Raw genomic sequence first — 17,018 nt, 5'->3', positions numbered from 1 at the left:
CGGTCCTGGTAACACAAAGGCGCATGAGGTCCAGGGCCCCCTGTAAGCCCAGTGTGGGCCGTGCTGGGGCCAGGGGACTCCTGGAGACGTGGGGTGGGCTGAGACCTTCCCACACCATCTTCCGGAGCCGCCGCCTGCCCTCCCAGTAGCAGAGGTCCCTCAGGGGAGTTTAGCAAGGAGGTGACAAGGCCACCTTTATTTTTCAGAACCGTGATGCTGGTAGCGGTGTAGCAGGTTTTATGGGTCAGAGTCCTGGCAGGAAACATTCAAATGGGGTGATTTAAGGAGAGAGAAATAACGTGCATGTCTTCAAAGGCATGGGCGGGGTTAGGAAGATCCAGGGGATCGGTGGGGGGTTCGCTGGGGCTGAGGCCGGGCAGGGGCAGCACCATGCCGTGGAGGAAGCATTTCTGCAGCAGGGTCAGCGAGATCTGTAAGTGAATAGATACGGAGATGGACGTGGAGCTGGGCGGTGAGTTCTGTGTCCCTCACAGCGCTCTGCTGCCCCCCGCAGAGGGCAGGACAAATGTGCTGACCACGTTCCTCCCGCGGGCCCCACCTTGTTGCCCCACCGAGTCTCTGGCTGTGAGGCTCCCTGACTCCGAAGGTGCTGAGAGCAGCTGTGTGGTCCGCGACACCTGTGTCAGCGTGGGTCCCCAGGAAGCGGTGCCAACACACACTTAGACGTGCAGAAGGTGTGTTTGTGCAGGATGCGGGGCCCAGAGCGCAGCAGGGGCTCTGACACGGGAAAGGACGGGACACAGAGAGCGGGCTTCCCGTGGCAGCTGGGCTTTGAGCGTCTCTGCCAAGCTGAGGCGGGCCTCGGAGGACCCCGTGCCGGTCACTGGCGGGGACAGCTTGAGACGATGTGGACCCGTGGAAGGTTGGAAGGTGCGAGCACTGCTGCTCCCAGGGTGTCAGCCCACGGGTCCCCCAGACGCGCTCTGGAGGCCGGAGCCTCCCCCGTCCTCCCTCGGGGCCTCTGCGAACCCTGGCGTGGGGCAGAGCTCAGCGGTTGCTCCATCGAGAGGGACGCCGGGGTCTCGCCGCGCCGCAGAGCGTCCCAGCGATGGGGCCGCCCACGCCTGCATCGCGCTCCTCCGTCTCGGGGCTCCACCGCTCACCCGGAAACAGCCGTCACGCAGGCACTGCCCGGCTGATGAGTGGAAATACAGCAACACGATAATGACAGTATTTGATATTGGAAAAAACTATTTTCCTTGGGAGACTCCCGAGTACTTTACAAATGAGGATCATTACCAAGGCCTGTGGTTTTTAGATCAGGAAGTGAGTCGCCAGGTAATAAATGAAGGGGTTGCCGGAGACCAGAGGCTGCCTGCGAATGTGGAAGAAGGGCTGAGAATAAAAATCCGAAACGTTTTATGAATTGGCGTGGCGCCTGAGACCCCGGCCCCATGCCCTTTGAGGTTCACGTGGCTCACTCCACGCTCCGTGGCCTCCGCAGACTGCTACACGATCCCAGCAACTGTGGTCTGGACCTCAGGCCGTGGGGCAGAATCCTCATGGGGCCAGGTTGACCATTTCACCAGACGTTCCCAGACGCACGTCTGTGTATCAGGGATTTGGGTCATGAGAAGAGGATTCAGAAACTTGGAGAAACGTATTCAGTGGTTCCACGTGTGTAGGCATGCCTGCTGTGCTTTGAGGGTCAACCTAGGCTGTGTGTGAGTGTGTGTGTGTGTGTGTGTGCGTGTGCACCTGCACACACCTCCAACTCCTAAGCCTGGAGACGTGACTTGAAGTCTGCCAGGCTATCCTGTGATACCTGCACAATGTTTTTATTTTGTTTTATTTTATTTATTTATTTATTTTATTAATTTATTTATTTATGGCTGTGTTGGGTCTTTGTTTCTGTGCGAGGGCTTTCTCTAGTTGTGGCAAGCGGGGGCCACTCTTCATCGCGGTGCGCGGGCCCCTCACTATCGCGGCCTCTCTTGTTGCGGAGCACAGGCTCCAGACGCGCAGGCTCAGTAGTTGTGGCTCACGGGCCTAGTTGCTCCGCGGCATGTGGGATCTTCCCAGACCAGGGCTCGAACCCATGTCCCCTGCATTGGCAGGCAGATTCTCAACCACTGCGCCACCACGGAAGCCCTGAACGATGTTTTTAAAAAGCAAAAGTATTAAAGTGTTGTGTTAGTTTCCTAGGGCTGGAACGCCAAAGTCAAGGTGTGGGCAGTGCTGCACTCTCTCTGACACCTGCGGGGGAGGACCCTGCCTCGCCTCTTCCAGCTCCCGGTGGTTGCTGGCAATCCTTGGCTTGTAGACGCGCCCCTCCAGTCCTGCATCTTCGAGTGGCCATGTCCTCCCTGGGTCTGTGTCTCTTCCCCTCTTACAAGGACACGAGTCACTCTAGTGTGACCTCACCTTAACTTACTAATTACATCTGCAGTGGACCCTGTTGACAAATACAGTCCCATACCGAGGTTTGAGGGATTAGAAATTCAACGTATTTTGCAGAATTCAACCCGTAACAAAGGCTTAAATGATCCACACAAATTCCCTTGCCCTTCACCCAACCCCCCACCAGCCCTGCTTCGCGGAGACAACCACCCCCAGCCGCATGATCCCCTTCGTCAAACGTCCATCTCCGCTCTTCTGAGCGCAGGTGTCATCATGTCGCGATTTCTCATCACAGGACTTCCTGTTGTCGCAGGTGAGGATTTAGCTGCTCTGTACCAGCATCTTCCCAGAACTGTTACACCAACTGCCTGGTTAGATCCACAGTCTGAGGCACAGGCTCACTACGTAAACGGTGCTGACCTCAGACCCCGGGGGTCTCTTCGTGCCCTGCTCTCCTTTACATCACTTGATATTTCCTGAAGTGTTGCTTTGTCTTTGATCTGGGTAACTTTCTATGTGTTGGTACCTGCTCACAATACTCGCAGTTGTTCCTGCGGGCCGCTCGGGCTCCTGTTCGTATTCTTCCCAGATGCTCACACGCACTGGTAATCTGTCAGCGCCAGCGTTCTTTTCTTGCGCTGGAGTCCCCTTCCTTCTGGTCCACGTGGACCACGTGTCTATAGGGTCACTTTTGAGGCCCTTTTCACAACTCTCCTGTGTTGGCTCCTTTGCACACACCCTGGGTCATGGGCCAAAGAGCAACAGATATATGTCTCCCTTTTTATTTACTTTTTCCTTCATATATCTAGAAAGCATCTCAAAATGTCTTTATTCTATTCCCACATTTGAAATTATTGTTTATCTAAATATAAAATCTACAAAGAAAATAATTTCTATCTAGAAGGCCCTGGAATCGTCCACCATGTGTTGCTGGTGAGAAGAACGATGTCATTCTATTTGCTGATCCTTGTAGATGGCCTGCTTCTTTCTCCTTTTCAGAAGAAGGACGTCTTTAATCCTGGTATCCTGAAATTTCAGCCATTGGTATGGGACTTTTCAATCTGGGGAATAATTGTTCTTCAGTCTTGGAAAGTTTTTACTATAATGTGTTGATAATTTCTCTTTTCTCTGTTGTTTCTTTCTGGAACTTTTATTGTACTGTTTTGGTGCTTCCGGTTTATTTTCATCATACCTTTTCTCTCCTATATTCCAGCCTTTCTGTTGAATGTTTATTTTCAGGCATGACACTTCAAATTCCCTAGCCTTCTCTCTTCATCCAAGAGCATATTATTCTTGTCTGATTGGTTCAATATTTTTTGTCTTTCTAGATATATTAGGTCGAGTTTCTTCTGTTCACTGAATTATCTCTGTTCCCTCTGGATTCCTGAATTTTTCTGGGTTTTTTTGTTGTTGTTGTTTGGGTTTTGGTTTGGACTCTCTCATCTGGAAGATTCTTTACATTTCTGATGAAACCTGGCTGCCTCTTCATTCATAAGAGAGGTACTAACCGGGGTGCCAGTTCTGTGTGCAGATTGTGAGCTGTTGGCAGGTGGGCTTTACCGAGGGTGGTGGAGGGCATCCAGCTCTTCATTGGAGAGACCCACACCCCTTGATGTGGTGTGTATCCTCTCCAGGGGCGGTCAGCTTCTCCAGCCTGGGCATCCCATTCCCGAGTACCTGCATCTGGGAGAGGCCGAGGGAGGCCCATGTAGGATGCAGACTCGCAGTTGGCTTGCTTATTGCAATCCTGCACCTCACCCCGCACTGAGCCTGGCGTCCCAGCGTCTGGAGCCTGTTCTCTTTCTCCCCAGAAAGTTTCAGTGACATGTCTGAAGGTCCCACAGCCCCTTAGTAGCTGAGCAGGAATTGGACACAAGATACCCTGACTCTCAGAGTGGAAGCTTCTGACAATAAGGCCTGTGAATTAGCCTTTGTCCCTAAGACTTGGCACTGAGGCTTACAGATGACACACGCTCAAGGGATGGATGGGGAAGGGGTGGGGGGAGGAGGACGAGGAGGAGGGGAAGGTAGTAGGGCCAGTTTTCTTGCTCTCACTAGTATTCTGAAATGGAATCAAACAGATCAATCCACAGAATGAACATGCATGAATCATCAATTTTCCACAAATACTCTGGGGAAACTCGTTATATTAAAATAAACAGTAATACACAGTTGGCCCTCGTTATCCTTGGGGACCGGTTCCAGGACCCACGTGGGTACCACAGTCCTCGGATGCCCAAGCTCCTTCTGTAAAACGGTGGAGCATATGCACATAACCATCACACATCCTCCTGGGTACTTAAGATACACACATCTCTCAATCCCTTATAATGCCCCCTACGTGTAAATGCTATGTAGACAGTTGTAAGTACAATGTAAATGCTGTGTAAATAGTTACCAAGGTGCTGCAAATTCAAGTTTTGCTTTTTGGAATTTTCTGTATTTTTTTTTCAATATTTTCAGTAAGCAGTTGGTTGGATCTGTGGGTGTGGAACCTGTGGATACGGAGGGCCGACTGTAATAAAAGTACAAAAGTCACCTGAATTTGTATCATCGTGAGAAGTCAGGACAATTGCTGCTCCGCGCTGGGCCCTCCCTCTCGCCCCTCCCACCCCCAGGAACGGGGTCCGTTTGCTTCCAACATCATAATAGAAGCGCTGCTCCAACCATGAAGGGCAGGCCGGGTCCCAGGACGTGGGCGTCCTTGGAGAGTTGGCTGGAGAAGGATAGGGCACTCTCAGGGCCCAGGACCCGGAGGTTTACAGTCCCCCAGGCTGAGAAGGGCAGTCAGAGGGGATGGGGTGGCTCCAGACAGCAGACGCAAGAAAATAATCACCGGGCAATACCCAGACTGGGGTGACAGGAAGCTGGGGGAAGGAGGCTTCGCGGTGGTGACAGATGGAGAAAGGCAGCAGGAAGACTCAGAAAGAAGCCAGTTACTGGCCAGCAGGTGGCAGGACCCCTGCTGCCGAGTGAGGGTCCAGAACCCAGAAAGATTCCAGCCACTTTGGGGGGGAAACAAGGGACCACGAGGAGAGCAGTGAGATGCGGGCAGGGACAAGGCAGGACCGGGCAGCGCCAGCCTGGGCGCCGAGCTGGTGGCATCCAAGGCAGAGCTCAAGGCAGGAGTGATTCTGCCACCAAACAGGTCCAAGACAGGGACCCCTCCCAGGAGTTGGGGACAGAGGACTCTGCAGGTGAAGGGGGACCCAGTGCCCTGACTCAAAGCCGACTAGCACCCGGAGAGCCTTTTCTCCCTGCTGATCCCGGAGGACCCTCCCAGAGCCTGGTGGCTGGGAGTCACGTGGTCCAAGTGAGGGAGACGGGGACCCAGGCGGGCCTGCGAGTCTCCAGAACAGCCTCTGCTGCTTCGCGTTCCCGGTTCTCAACCAGCAAGCTTTACTCGCCTGGCCGCCCCACAGTGATGGCAGGGGCGCTTTGAGCTTTGCGTGTGGGCATACGGCTCACTAAAAAAGTAAAAGCAATGATCAATGATATTAGAATTCCAATATTTCCTTTGATTAAAGTAGGGGTTTTCATCGTTGAAATGGTTGGAAAACACGACTCTAGACCCCAAGGTTGCACGACTCAGCCGTGGCATGCACTAACTCCCCCGTCTCCTTGACCTTGCAGGTTGATGCTGAAGGAGCAGTACATTGACAAGACGCGCGTGGCCGTGTTTGGGAAGGTGAGGTTGCTGGCCCCTGTTTGCACACCCCCTGCTCAGGCCCTGACCTGCACCACCCCCAGGCCTGACCCTGATTCACTGGGAACATCTCTGCTCTGGCCGCCTGCGAGCCTTTTTTTTTTTTTAGCATCTTTATTGGAGTATAATTGCTTTACAATGGTGTGTTAGTTTCTGCTGTATAACAAAGTGAATTAGCTATACGTATACGTATATCCCCATATCCCCTCCCTCTTGCGTCTCCCTCCCACCCTCCCTATCCCACCCCTCTAGGTGGTCACAAAGCGCCGAGCTGATCTCCCTGTGCTATGCGGCTGCTTCCCACTAGCTATCTGTTTTACGTTTGGTAGTGTATATATGTCCATGCCACTCTCTCACTTCGTCCCAGCTTACCCTTCCCCCTCCCCGTGTCCTCAGGTCCATTCTGTACGGCTGCGTCTTTATTCCTGTCCTGCCCCTAGGTTCTTCAGAACCTTTTTTTTTTAAGATTCCATATATATGTGTTAGCATACGGTATTTGTTTTTCTCTTTCTGACTTACTTCACTCTGTATGACAGACTCCAGGTCCATCCACCTCACTACAAACAACTCAAGATGTTCAGTGACTCCAGCACAGGGAGCCCTCATCTGAGCAGCTCATGTATCAATGTTTTTTTCACACTGTCTGGAAGGAAAGGGAAAAAGAAGCCAGATCCTTGTGGGAGCGCTCTGTGAGGCTCCTGATTACTTTTCAGATGAGCCTGCCGTGGTTCTCGGGGTGGTGCCCCAGGAGAGAAGGGGAGGCAGGAGTCTTTATTTCTGTAGGTCTTTCTGTGCAGCAGCCGCGTTGATTTAGCAGGTTCACTTACGTGGTAGGGAGGGGTAGGGAGGTTCGTGCCCTGAACTGTCAAACCAGAGACGCTTCCAGGGGTGGCCCACGTCCGAGGGCCGTAGCCGGGTGTGGTGGGGCCGTGGCTGGGAGTTGGGTCCCTGGAGGACCACCTCCTATCGCCCTGGCCCCCTCCCCCGTTGCTAGGTGGCCTGGACCCGCGGCCTCTTGGTCTCAAGGCAGGAGCACAGAGAGGTAGACACAGACCTGTCTTCCCTCTGAGAGAACAGGCCCTGCAGAGGGGCCTCGCAGTGACCCCATGGCAGGTGGAGGTTTGAACAGGTAACCGGAGAGATACCTGTTACGTCATCACCTCTGAGCCCAGGGTTTCGAGGGAGCCGTGTGCATCTGAGACGAGGCATCGCCCTGTGGAGGTACCAGCACACGTGCTGTGTATCCCAGACCCGCACGGGAGGCGCAGCAGCAAAGGGAGGGCCCAGGGGATGGATCAGAGCCTGGACGCCGAGTCCTAGGGCTCATTCTGTGCTGGCGGAGGCCACTCCCGGCCTGCGTGGCTCAGAGCCAGTTGGATCACTTACAGCGTAACTTGGGGGGTCAGCTCTTACCTCCCGTCCCCATGGGAAAGTTACTGCCCCACAGACTGCCCACGGCTCAGGGCAGGGCGCCCGGGCCCAGGTCGGCCTCTGTCCAGTCTCGGCTCTTCCCCAGACATGCCCTCTGCTCCTGGGAGCTTGGCCTCCCTCCCCTGGCTGCTTGCCACGTGGGCACCTGAACATGGCCCCAGCGCCTGGACCTGTCCAAGGTCCCTGTGGACGCAGACGCAGGAGTCAGGGAGTGGCGAAGAGGCTTTCTGCACAAGTGGGAGGTTCAGCTGCCGGGGCGCCGTGTGCTGTGTGGACGGGGGCCCACACGCCCTTCAGAACGCGGCCCGCAGCCCCGTCCCAGAGACAGGCCGAGGCTGTGTGTGGTACTCTTTGCTGGTCGCCGCCCTTATCCACTCTGCCTGATGGGTCCCCGCCTCTTCGAATGGCGCCTCAGATACAGGGTCGTGGACTCCGTGATCGCTTCCCCTCCGAGGCAGTAAGCCGTCGATCCCTTTAGCTGACGGGCATTCGGCAGTTTCAGGCTCACAGCACGCTTGAGGTAATGCCCCCCGCCCCCCCAGCACGCACGGGCTCCCCCACTATCAAACCCCACCATTCGGCACCTTTGTTACGGTCGACAAAGCTGCACTGACACATCATCACCACCCAGAACCCAGAGTTTACGTCGGGGATCCCTCTTGAGGTTGTACCTTCTGTGGGTTTGGACAGATGTGTGATGGCGTGTCTCCATCATTACGGGGTCGCACAGAGCAGTCTCTCTGCCCTGAAGATCCTCTGAGCTCCACCTCTTCACCCTTCTCTCCCCTCCCCCAGCAGCCACTCCTCTTTTTACGTCGCCACGGCTGTGCCTTTTCCGGAGTGTCACAGAGCCAGAATCACACAGTGTGGCTCCTTCCCAGATGGCTTCTCACGTAGCATTTAAGGTTCCTCCAGATCTTCCCATAGCATCGTAGCTCATCTCTTTTCAGCACCAGATAGTCCACTGCCTGGACGCACCACAGTTCATCCACTCGCCTGCTGACGGGCATCTTGGTTGCTTCCTAGTTTCGACAATTACGAACAAAGCTGCTGTGGTCATCCATGTGCAGGTTTTTGTGTGGATATAAGTTTTCAGCTTCTTAGAGTAAATACCAAGGAGTGCAGTCACGGGATCGTATGGTGAGGGGATGTTTAGTTTTGTAGGAAATCACCAAACTGTCTCCATAGTGTTTGTACCATGTTGCATTCCCACCAGCAACGGATGAGAGTTCCTGTTGCTCTACATCCTCACCAGCATTTGATGTTGTCAGTCAACATATTTTAAAAAACAAACTGCAGAATGACTGGTAAGGCTTGGAGATTCCATTGACCATGAATATTATTTGCCAGAAACCATAAAGACTCTTATTGTCATTAAGATATTCCTGTTCTACTGAAGGAGCACTATTATAATATAACAAAATTAAATATATTGATCAAAAACAGTTAATTCTACAGTGAGTTTGGCATGGCATGGACATGACAGACAGTCTCCATCAGGTATGTGGGTTCTACACACGCCACCCTCTCACCTCAGCACACACGCACTCACACACGCCCACACCTTTGACAGTCCCCGTGCCACACCCTGGTTCTCTGGGCCTTCGCTCCTCTCCCCGCCCACCTTTGCTCAGCAGGACATCACATCTGTGCCCCCTTCCCTTTGGGTCTTGCAGGAAACAGGCGCATCTGGACCAGCCAGCACCCACGGCAGATATGGTGTAATGCTTTACTCTCTCTGGAAGGCTCATATTGAAATTGGGGTCTTCATGTCAGCCCCAAATAAGCGCAGTACAGGAAAGGAAGGACTGACCCACGTACACGACACGTGCGGACAGCTGTCCCGAGCAGACCCCTGAGCTGAGCATCATGGCGACCAGTGCTGGAGCCCTTTGAGATTGGCTCCTCATGGGCCCGCCCTCAGAATCACAGAAAACGGGCTGGCTCTGCCTGTAGGCAAGGGAGAGGCAGCAGGGAACGCTGCATCAGACGCTTGACAGGTGTCCCATGCTACACGCTGCACTCCAGTCCCCAGTCACCCTCCACAGTCCCTGCCACGTTTCATCCTCGTGTCACTCGAACACGAGGCCCAGGAGGGGGATACTTGCCTCACGTTATATTGAGCTGGAAAGGCGTTTGCTTTCATCTTTTTACCTCCCTTATAATTTTTCAATGTTAAATTTTTTTTAAAAAACGAACTACGTGACAGTGGTTGCTTGAGCCACTGACCTCTTTGTCTGAGGCTGTTTTCATGGGTGAGTTACTGACTTTGCTCCTGCCCCTCTCTCTGTCTTCCGCTCGTTCCCAGGATTACGGTGGGTACCTGAGCGCTTACATCCTGCCAGCGAAGGGCGAGAATCAAGGCCCGGTTTTCACGTGCGGCTCTGCGCTCTCCCCGATAACAGACTTCAAGCTCTACGGTAGGGGCCCCGACCGGACGGGCGCTGGTCCCATCCAGCGCCCCCCCCAGGCCTCCCTCCCTCGGCACCCAGTCCGATAACCCGCCGGGTGGCGAGGCCCGCGGTGGAACCTCACAGACAGGGCCTGGGGGAGCGGGGAGAGGGGTGCACGCCACTTGCTCAGAAAGTGGTCAACCCACCGCCGCCCCTCGGTCGCGTTCCCGACACACGAGGCCAGGAGCCAGAACGCGCCCAGCGCCTCTGCTCGTGCGTGCAGTGATGGGGGTGGCGTGAGCGGAAGGGAAGGGGACTCCGGGCCGCCCCCACCCCTCCTCTCTGACCCCGAGTGCGGCGGGGGCCCTGCGCTGGGTCTCTGTCCGGCGCGGGGTGTCTGGGGGCGGGTGAAGGGCTGGGGGAGCTGCTGCCCAGGGGCCTGGGTGGCTCTGGCCCGCCCTCCGCCCGCCTCCTCCCCGGCACCTGCCAGCTCCTTTCTGCGGCCGGACTCCCGGTGTGGCGGGCAGACCCCGCCTGCAGCTGCACGGACGTGGCTCTGTGGGCACTGCTGGGGGTCCTCCCTCCGGTCAGCCAGCCTCTTTTCTCTGAACGTGAAGGGCTTTGTGACGTCACCCTGCTTTTGAATATCGGCGAGGCCCTCTCTGTGGGCGCTGGGCGCTGGGCGCTGGCATTCGGGTCAGGGCGGCAGGGAGTCTCGGCCGTCGGCCCCAACTGCCGGCACCGAGGCAGGCTGACGGGGATCCGGGGGCTCCTGGTCGCTGGTGTGCGGAGCCCTGCTGGGGGCCTGAGGTCCCTTCGGGGCAGAGGAACCAGCGTCGCTCCGGGGCCGCACCCTCCCGCGCCCCAGCTCGGCACCCGTGGACCCCGCGGAGCCGTCCAGGGGCACCGGCGCGTCTGCAGCTCACCGGCTCTGGCAGCCGAAAGGCTCACCGCATATGTGCTGATTTTTGCAAGTGCTCAATGCACATTCCAACTCAAAATCCTACAGGAACTCCCCTAATTCCAAATTTTAATAATTTAAAATTATTGTCCCATGGGAATCCATGTAACATATTCTCTATTTTTCAAATTCAGTGAGACTTTCTCGGGGTTTTTAATCAAGCTATTTCAAATCTGCCTGAGTTGAGTGCACACAAATGCGCCCAACCCCGCGCCTTGATGTGTCACTGTGCCTGGGACAGCGGAGAGCCCACGTGGTCTCCTGGACTTAACTAAGGGTTCCCTGCACCTGTAGAAGGAGCTCGGTGCCCTGGGCTCCCAGACTTCCTGACGGGGCGGCCTGGGTCCTCACGAGACCCTGGACCTGAGCCAGGGGGCAGGCAGAGCGGAGGCAGCCGACACTTTCTGAAAATAAGGGAACCCTGATGGAAATTTGCTCTTCGTATCTGTTCCCCCTTCTGGGCGTTGAAATGAGGTGGGGGCGGGGTGTGAATCCTGTTCATTCCGGGATCAGATCAGTTCGGTTTCCGTCGTGCTGCAATCCCACCACCAACACTAGCAGGTCTAAATGTCACTGTGGCGCCGGCTGAGCAACCCCGTAAAGACCCACGAGGTTGAGGTGCTTCTTGAGAAGCAGACGTTCCCCGGGCAGATGGAAGGGAGTCCGGCCCCCAGCCCCGTCCCCAGGGCGGCCCCCGGAGCCCAACGGGGCCCCGAGGCCAAGGGCTAACGCTCTCCTCTGCTTCTGCGCAGCGTCTGCGTTTTCCGAGAGGTACTTGGGCCTCCACGGACTTGACAACAGAGCGTATGAGGTGTGTTTGGGGCAGAGGCACCACTTGGCAAACACGAGGAACCCGGCGACGATGACGCGGGCCAGCCTCTTCTCCGAACCGCTCCCTCCCTGCCCCCGCCCAGGCCCCGCCCCCTCTTAACTCCCGCGGCCTGCGTTCTCTCCCTCCCGCGTCATTCACCGGGGCGACGTGACCGCTCCGAGGTCGGTCTGGTTGCGCATCCTGGAACCGGAGGGACAAGGCGGCGGGTGGGGACGGCTTAGGGTGGAGGAGTCCGTCCCAGGGTCGCTAGGCTCGGGGGTGGATGGCCGCTGGCGCCCTGCCCCCGAGGCGGCTGCTGCCCCGGGAGGAGAAGCCGCCCTTGATGGCGGGGCAGGAAGCTCCTCTGACACCGCCTCCTGCTCCTCACCGTCGGTCGGCCGAGTGTGGACGTCACGCACGCATCTCCTCACTGGCCCTGAGGAGGCCAGAGGTGTGCTGCCGGCCGGGCTGCGGCTTCAGAGCTGGAGCCCGGGCACGGACACGGGACGGTCTGGCCAGGGCAGCACCTCCCAGTGGCGGCAGTTGAATGAAGGCCCCAGGCCACCTGCAGGGGGAGGAGACCCTCTCTCCCTGCTTCCTAGACCTTCTCCTTTCCCTTTCCTCTTTAAAAGGGGTTGAGGCTGGGAAAGCCCAGGCCCCTGAGAGCTTCCACAGGGCTTCCAGGAACTGTGCCCGCCACACTGCACGGTCCTCACCCTCCGGGTCACGGTCCCTGGGCTCATCCCCTACCCCCGCGGTGGGCGCTGACCCCCCTCTCGCCCACGTGCAGATGGCCAAGGTGGCGCACCGGGTGTCCACGCTGGAAGGGCAGCAGCTCCTGATCATCCACGCGACGGCCGACGGTGAGCCCCCGCCGCTGACCACGGCGCCTCGGCGAAAGCGTCGCCCTCCGTGGTGTTACGGCTTCTGACGCTTTCCTCTTTTTTTCTTTAAACAGAAAAAATCCATTTCCAGCACACCGCAGAACTCATCACGCAGCTCATTAAGGGGAAGGCGAATTACAGCTTACAGGTACAGCGCTGCACGCCTGGCCTGCCTCACGCGTGCCTTTCCGCGGAGGAGGGGCTGAGTGGTACCCGGCCAGCCATGACTGCACACACTCCTCTGTCTCGGCCATCGGAGATGCTCGGGGACACGTCAGATCAGACAGATGGGCGGTGCTTGCTTTTTCTGCCGATTGATGGCGGCTCGGTTCTGCACTCAGGCTGTGCTTAAGCCCCTTTAGGCTCCGCCCCCGCCCCCGCCCCCACCCCCCACCCCCGTCCCCGGCTGATGAGCAAAGGCGGGGCAGCAGCCGCACCCGCATGCTCGCTGAAGAGGGGCCGCTGTCCCACACCGATGAGCGCAGCCTGGGCTTCACTAGCCTCCCCCCGGAGAGCACACCTCTGCTAAATACTGGCTGGATGTTCCAGAACCTTCGGTGGTGCAGCAGTAGTTAGAGAGCACTGTCCTTCCCAAGAGCCCGACTCACAGCCTTGACCTCACTGGCATCAAGTGCTGACCCACCGGCTCTAGTGTAGGTGCTTTCCAGCGATGCATGATGCTGCTTCTGGAAACTTCTTCCACCTCCTTCCCGCTCTCTGGTTCACTTGGTGAGACAGGTGTGACCCCGGTGGTCTGCTCAGGTCCAGGATAAACGGGAGACTTCCTCAACCAGGGCCCCGTCCCTCGGAGCAAGGCAGCGCTGCCTGCCTCTGTCTCCCAGCCCTGGCTTTGCTGCGTGTCTGTCTGGTACAGGGCCAGTGTGCGCTGGCCGGTCGGGGAGCGCTTCCCGCAGGGAGGGAGGCCGGCTTGCGTGCTGATGAATGTGGAGGGAGGGGCTTAGTTCACGTGACACTGGAGTTCCTTCTGAGAACGCTCAGGTCACAGTACAACGCTAAGTACGTCGTATGCACGCGATGCAGCCGCGGTAGGTCCGATGGCAGAGCTCTGCCTGCCGGTGTGGACCACTCCCCAGATACAGGCGAAGCGAAGTCAGCAAGGTGCTGGGCGATACCCACCCTAGGTCCCACTGGACACTGTGCAGGCGCGGCGAGTGTCTGAGATACTCGATGAGCTTGTAAAGGTGACAACTCCAGGTGAGGTCTCCAGGCAACCAGGACCCGGGTAGGAGGAGACGTACTTCCGCTCTGTAATCCTTTGTACTATTTGATGTTTGAGGTACATATAATAGCTCAATGACCACCTTCATAAATACGAAAATAAAGGTGAGTGTCATCACCTGAAGACGTAAGAGGAAGACAGGGTTCAAAATGCAGGAAGCAGCCTGGTGTCATGGAGAGAACACGGGCTTTGGGGCCAGTTGGACTTGGCTTTGAATCCCTGCTGGGACCGGCCCTTCGTGTGGAAGTGGTGCAGTGCCCCTGGGTACTCAGAGTCGTTACATTTGGGGACGGAATGATCAGCTGCCGTCTTTTCAGCCCTGCCTATGTCCCAGGCCTTGTTCTAAGCATTTCAGAGGTATTCCATCATTTAATTCTCACAGAGCTCAATGAGCTAGATTTTATGATGAGGTCATCTGCATTCGACACCGGGATCCAGGAAAGCGCCCTGTGCACGGCACACGGTGAGTCAAACGCAGGTGCCTGTGGGAGCGAGGGTTTCCCCACACTCACCAAGGCTATAGAGGCAGCACGGAATTCTTCCCATTTCTTTGGGAGTCCTGATGCCTGGAGGCCTGGGCCGCTCGCTGCCTCTGTGGTCCCCGAGCCTGGATCCCTGTTGCAAATTCAAACAAGCGGAGCGAGCGAGGCATTGAGAGTCTGTTAAACGATGTGTTTTCTGATTCCTTCCCTGATTTGCTGAGGGCACCCTCCACCTGGCAAAGCCGCGAGGAGAAGCAGCCCTGAAATGCCCTCCAGGCTGAGAGTCCGGCTGTGCGGAGCCCGGGCTGTGGGGCTGGGAGTCTCACCGGCGCGCCAGCCCACGCGGAGGGCGGCCACGGGGGTAACTCCTCACGCCTCTCTTGCAGATATACCCGGACGAGAGCCACTACTTCAGCAGCGCCCCGCTGCAACAGCACCTGTACCGAGCCCTCATCAGCTTCTTCGTGGAGTGCTTCCGGATCCAGGACAAACTCCCGGCAGCCGCAGCAAAAGAGGACGAGGAGGAGGACTGACCGCGCCAGCCCGAAGCACAGCCTGGCGCCTCCTGGGACGGTGGCACCGACCGGGAACCCCGCCTCGCTCTCCCTCGGGGGCCTGGGCTGCGGGCGGGAAGCGCCGCCTTCCCAGCATGCGTGTTTCTGGTCCTGAAGGCAGTTTTGCCCCAGAAACAAGCTCCTTCCCGGGTGGAGATGCATCGTCGCTCACAAGGGCTTCCACGGAGCCTGGAACCATCGCCACCCCAGCGTGACGGGTACCTCCCCGCGACCCCTCCCCGAGGAGCAAAGCAAAGGATGGATGGCAGTGCAGAAGCTGGGTCTGGAATCGGAGCTCGCGAGCGGGAGCGTGTAGACCCGGCCTCCGCTCCACTCGAGAGCGTCACACCCCGTGTGACGTCACCGCGCCATGGACCAACTAGAGCACAATTATTTTCCCAGTACTTGTTCGTAGATTGGCTTGCTCCTTTCTGTAATTAGGAGATTCTGCATTTTAAGGGGCTGTACGAAGTGTTACTGTAGCTGCGCTAATGGTTAACCTTATGGAATTAATTCGTATTTTTCTATGGTTTTTACCTGACACTGTCTCTGGTCATGGGGTTGCTTTGCTGTGCCTCTTTTTTTTTTTTGCTTTGTTTTGCTTTGTTTCGTTCAGTCAGTATGTAGGCTTTGCACTTGTTTGGATAAAGAAACAGATCAGAAGTAACTAACTGCTCTCTCCTCAACGTCATCTTTAGACTTTGTGACATTTCAGAACACTGAGAGGGAACAAAACATCCAGTACTGTTCACTAAAAAAAGTCATAAAGAAAACCTGTCTCCCACCAGGCCGCATTAGGATCTGGCTTAGATTTGCATTGTTCATCTCCCTGTGCCCTTAGGCCCATCCTTTTCCTCCCTGATAAGCCGTCAAGTCTTTTCAGGTGATGTTTGGTTAAAAAACATGAACAGACAAAGTGTTGATTCCACCTCCAGGTCTGTCACGTGTGCTGGGGTGACAGGAACCCTGGAGGCAAGTGAGGCCCGCGCCGGTGTCACCCCCGCCCTGGGGTGGCTCTGTCCCTCCCTGCCGCACGCAAGCAGTGTCGTCGATGTCCCTAGCCTTGTAAGACATCCTCTGACCAGGTGCACAGCCAGCAGCCCGTGTATATTTCACTTTGTTGTAGATAAAGACGGGAATGCGGTCAGGCGTCGCACCGCATCCCCTGCCCTCCGCCCGGTTTTCGTCGTGTTTTGCCTGCATGCCCACAGCCTGGCTGAGCTGCTCTCTCTACAAGTGCTTGTTGGAAATACACTGACGACCGTCATCTCCTCTGGAGCTTGTTGACAACCTGAGTGTCCGTTCGGATTTCTCCAGCTCCCGGTCCCCCTGGGAAGGGGTGCTCCGTGACATTCTTATCAGCAGAGAAGATACGTCCATGTCACTTTTGGTGTTTGGGGGTTTGGGTTTCATCTACACGAGCTTTGAATGTCAGTTGTACTTAGTTCGATTGGAAGCTCTCCGTCCCAGGGTTTTTTTTCAGGGGATGCGTCACCGTTTGGGAAAAGGAGGAATGTGCCGACCTGCAGGACCACTCAGCGCTACGTGGCCATGCTTTTGCTATTTCAATGGGCTCGACCGACTGCAAAGCCAACTCAGTCTGAAAAGGGAGGCCAGCTCTGGCCACAAGATCTGGCAGGAGGGAGCGAGGATGTGGCATGGTAGTGTTTGTTCATCCGTGGAATAAAACATTATTTTACCACTTGGATAGCTCTTTTCTTGCTTATCCTCCACCATCTCACCTTAGAAAGTGTACAGATGTTCAAGAAGTCTTTCAAGTACTCATTGATGCGTCCTCAAGGGCCTGTGTGCAGCACATAAAACCTGCATCTGTGGTAGCAGCGGCTTGATGGTAGGAAGAACAGGACCAGTCAAATACATCAAAGTCCCAAATCAACCAGAAAAGAGAATTTGAGTTTCATCTTAAAAGTTTCAGTGTGAAGCCACAGAGGTATTCCCTAACACTGAGAGTAAAATTGGCTGTCAGTTGAGGCCACTGCATTGCCTGCTAGAAAACTTCAGAAAAACCTGCCTCTGTTGGAAATTCACTCACTTTTGTTGTTGTTAATTCAGTAAGTCTGATGTAGCCCAGCCTGAAAGCAGAGAGATTGGTTAAATAAACCCTTCCAAACCATCAAGCAGCTGCTGCCTCAGAGAAACTGGCTGTCAGTCCAGTCACCCCAGCTGAATGCTGT

General features: G+C 56.0%; 1 protein-coding gene across 5 annotated transcripts in view; it reads left to right on the top strand.

The window, feature by feature from the left end:
* Positions 1 to 16,525, top strand: part of DPP6 (dipeptidyl peptidase like 6) — a 1,079,206-nt gene extending 1,062,681 nt beyond the window's left edge. For all 5 annotated transcript variants that reach the window (XM_036863614.1, XM_036863613.1, XM_036863617.1 and 2 more), the window contains exons 21-26: positions 5,995 to 6,049; positions 9,807 to 9,918; positions 11,605 to 11,663; positions 12,454 to 12,526; positions 12,622 to 12,695; positions 14,656 to 16,525. In XM_036863614.1, the coding sequence (XP_036719509.1) occupies positions 5,995 to 6,049; positions 9,807 to 9,918; positions 11,605 to 11,663; positions 12,454 to 12,526; positions 12,622 to 12,695; positions 14,656 to 14,802 (520 nt within the window). In that variant the 3' untranslated portion in view covers positions 14,803 to 16,525. The remainder of the gene's footprint in view (positions 1 to 5,994; positions 6,050 to 9,806; positions 9,919 to 11,604; positions 11,664 to 12,453; positions 12,527 to 12,621; positions 12,696 to 14,655) is intronic.
* The last annotated feature ends 493 nt before the right edge of the window (positions 16,526 to 17,018 follow it).

Source organism: Balaenoptera musculus, chromosome 9 (genome assembly GCF_009873245.2).
Source record: "Balaenoptera musculus isolate JJ_BM4_2016_0621 chromosome 9, mBalMus1.pri.v3, whole genome shotgun sequence".
Classification (NCBI taxonomy): Eukaryota; Metazoa; Chordata; class Mammalia; order Artiodactyla; family Balaenopteridae; genus Balaenoptera; species Balaenoptera musculus.
The sequence above is the reverse complement of the archived record's forward strand: the minus strand, read 5'-3'. Positions and strand labels throughout refer to the sequence as shown.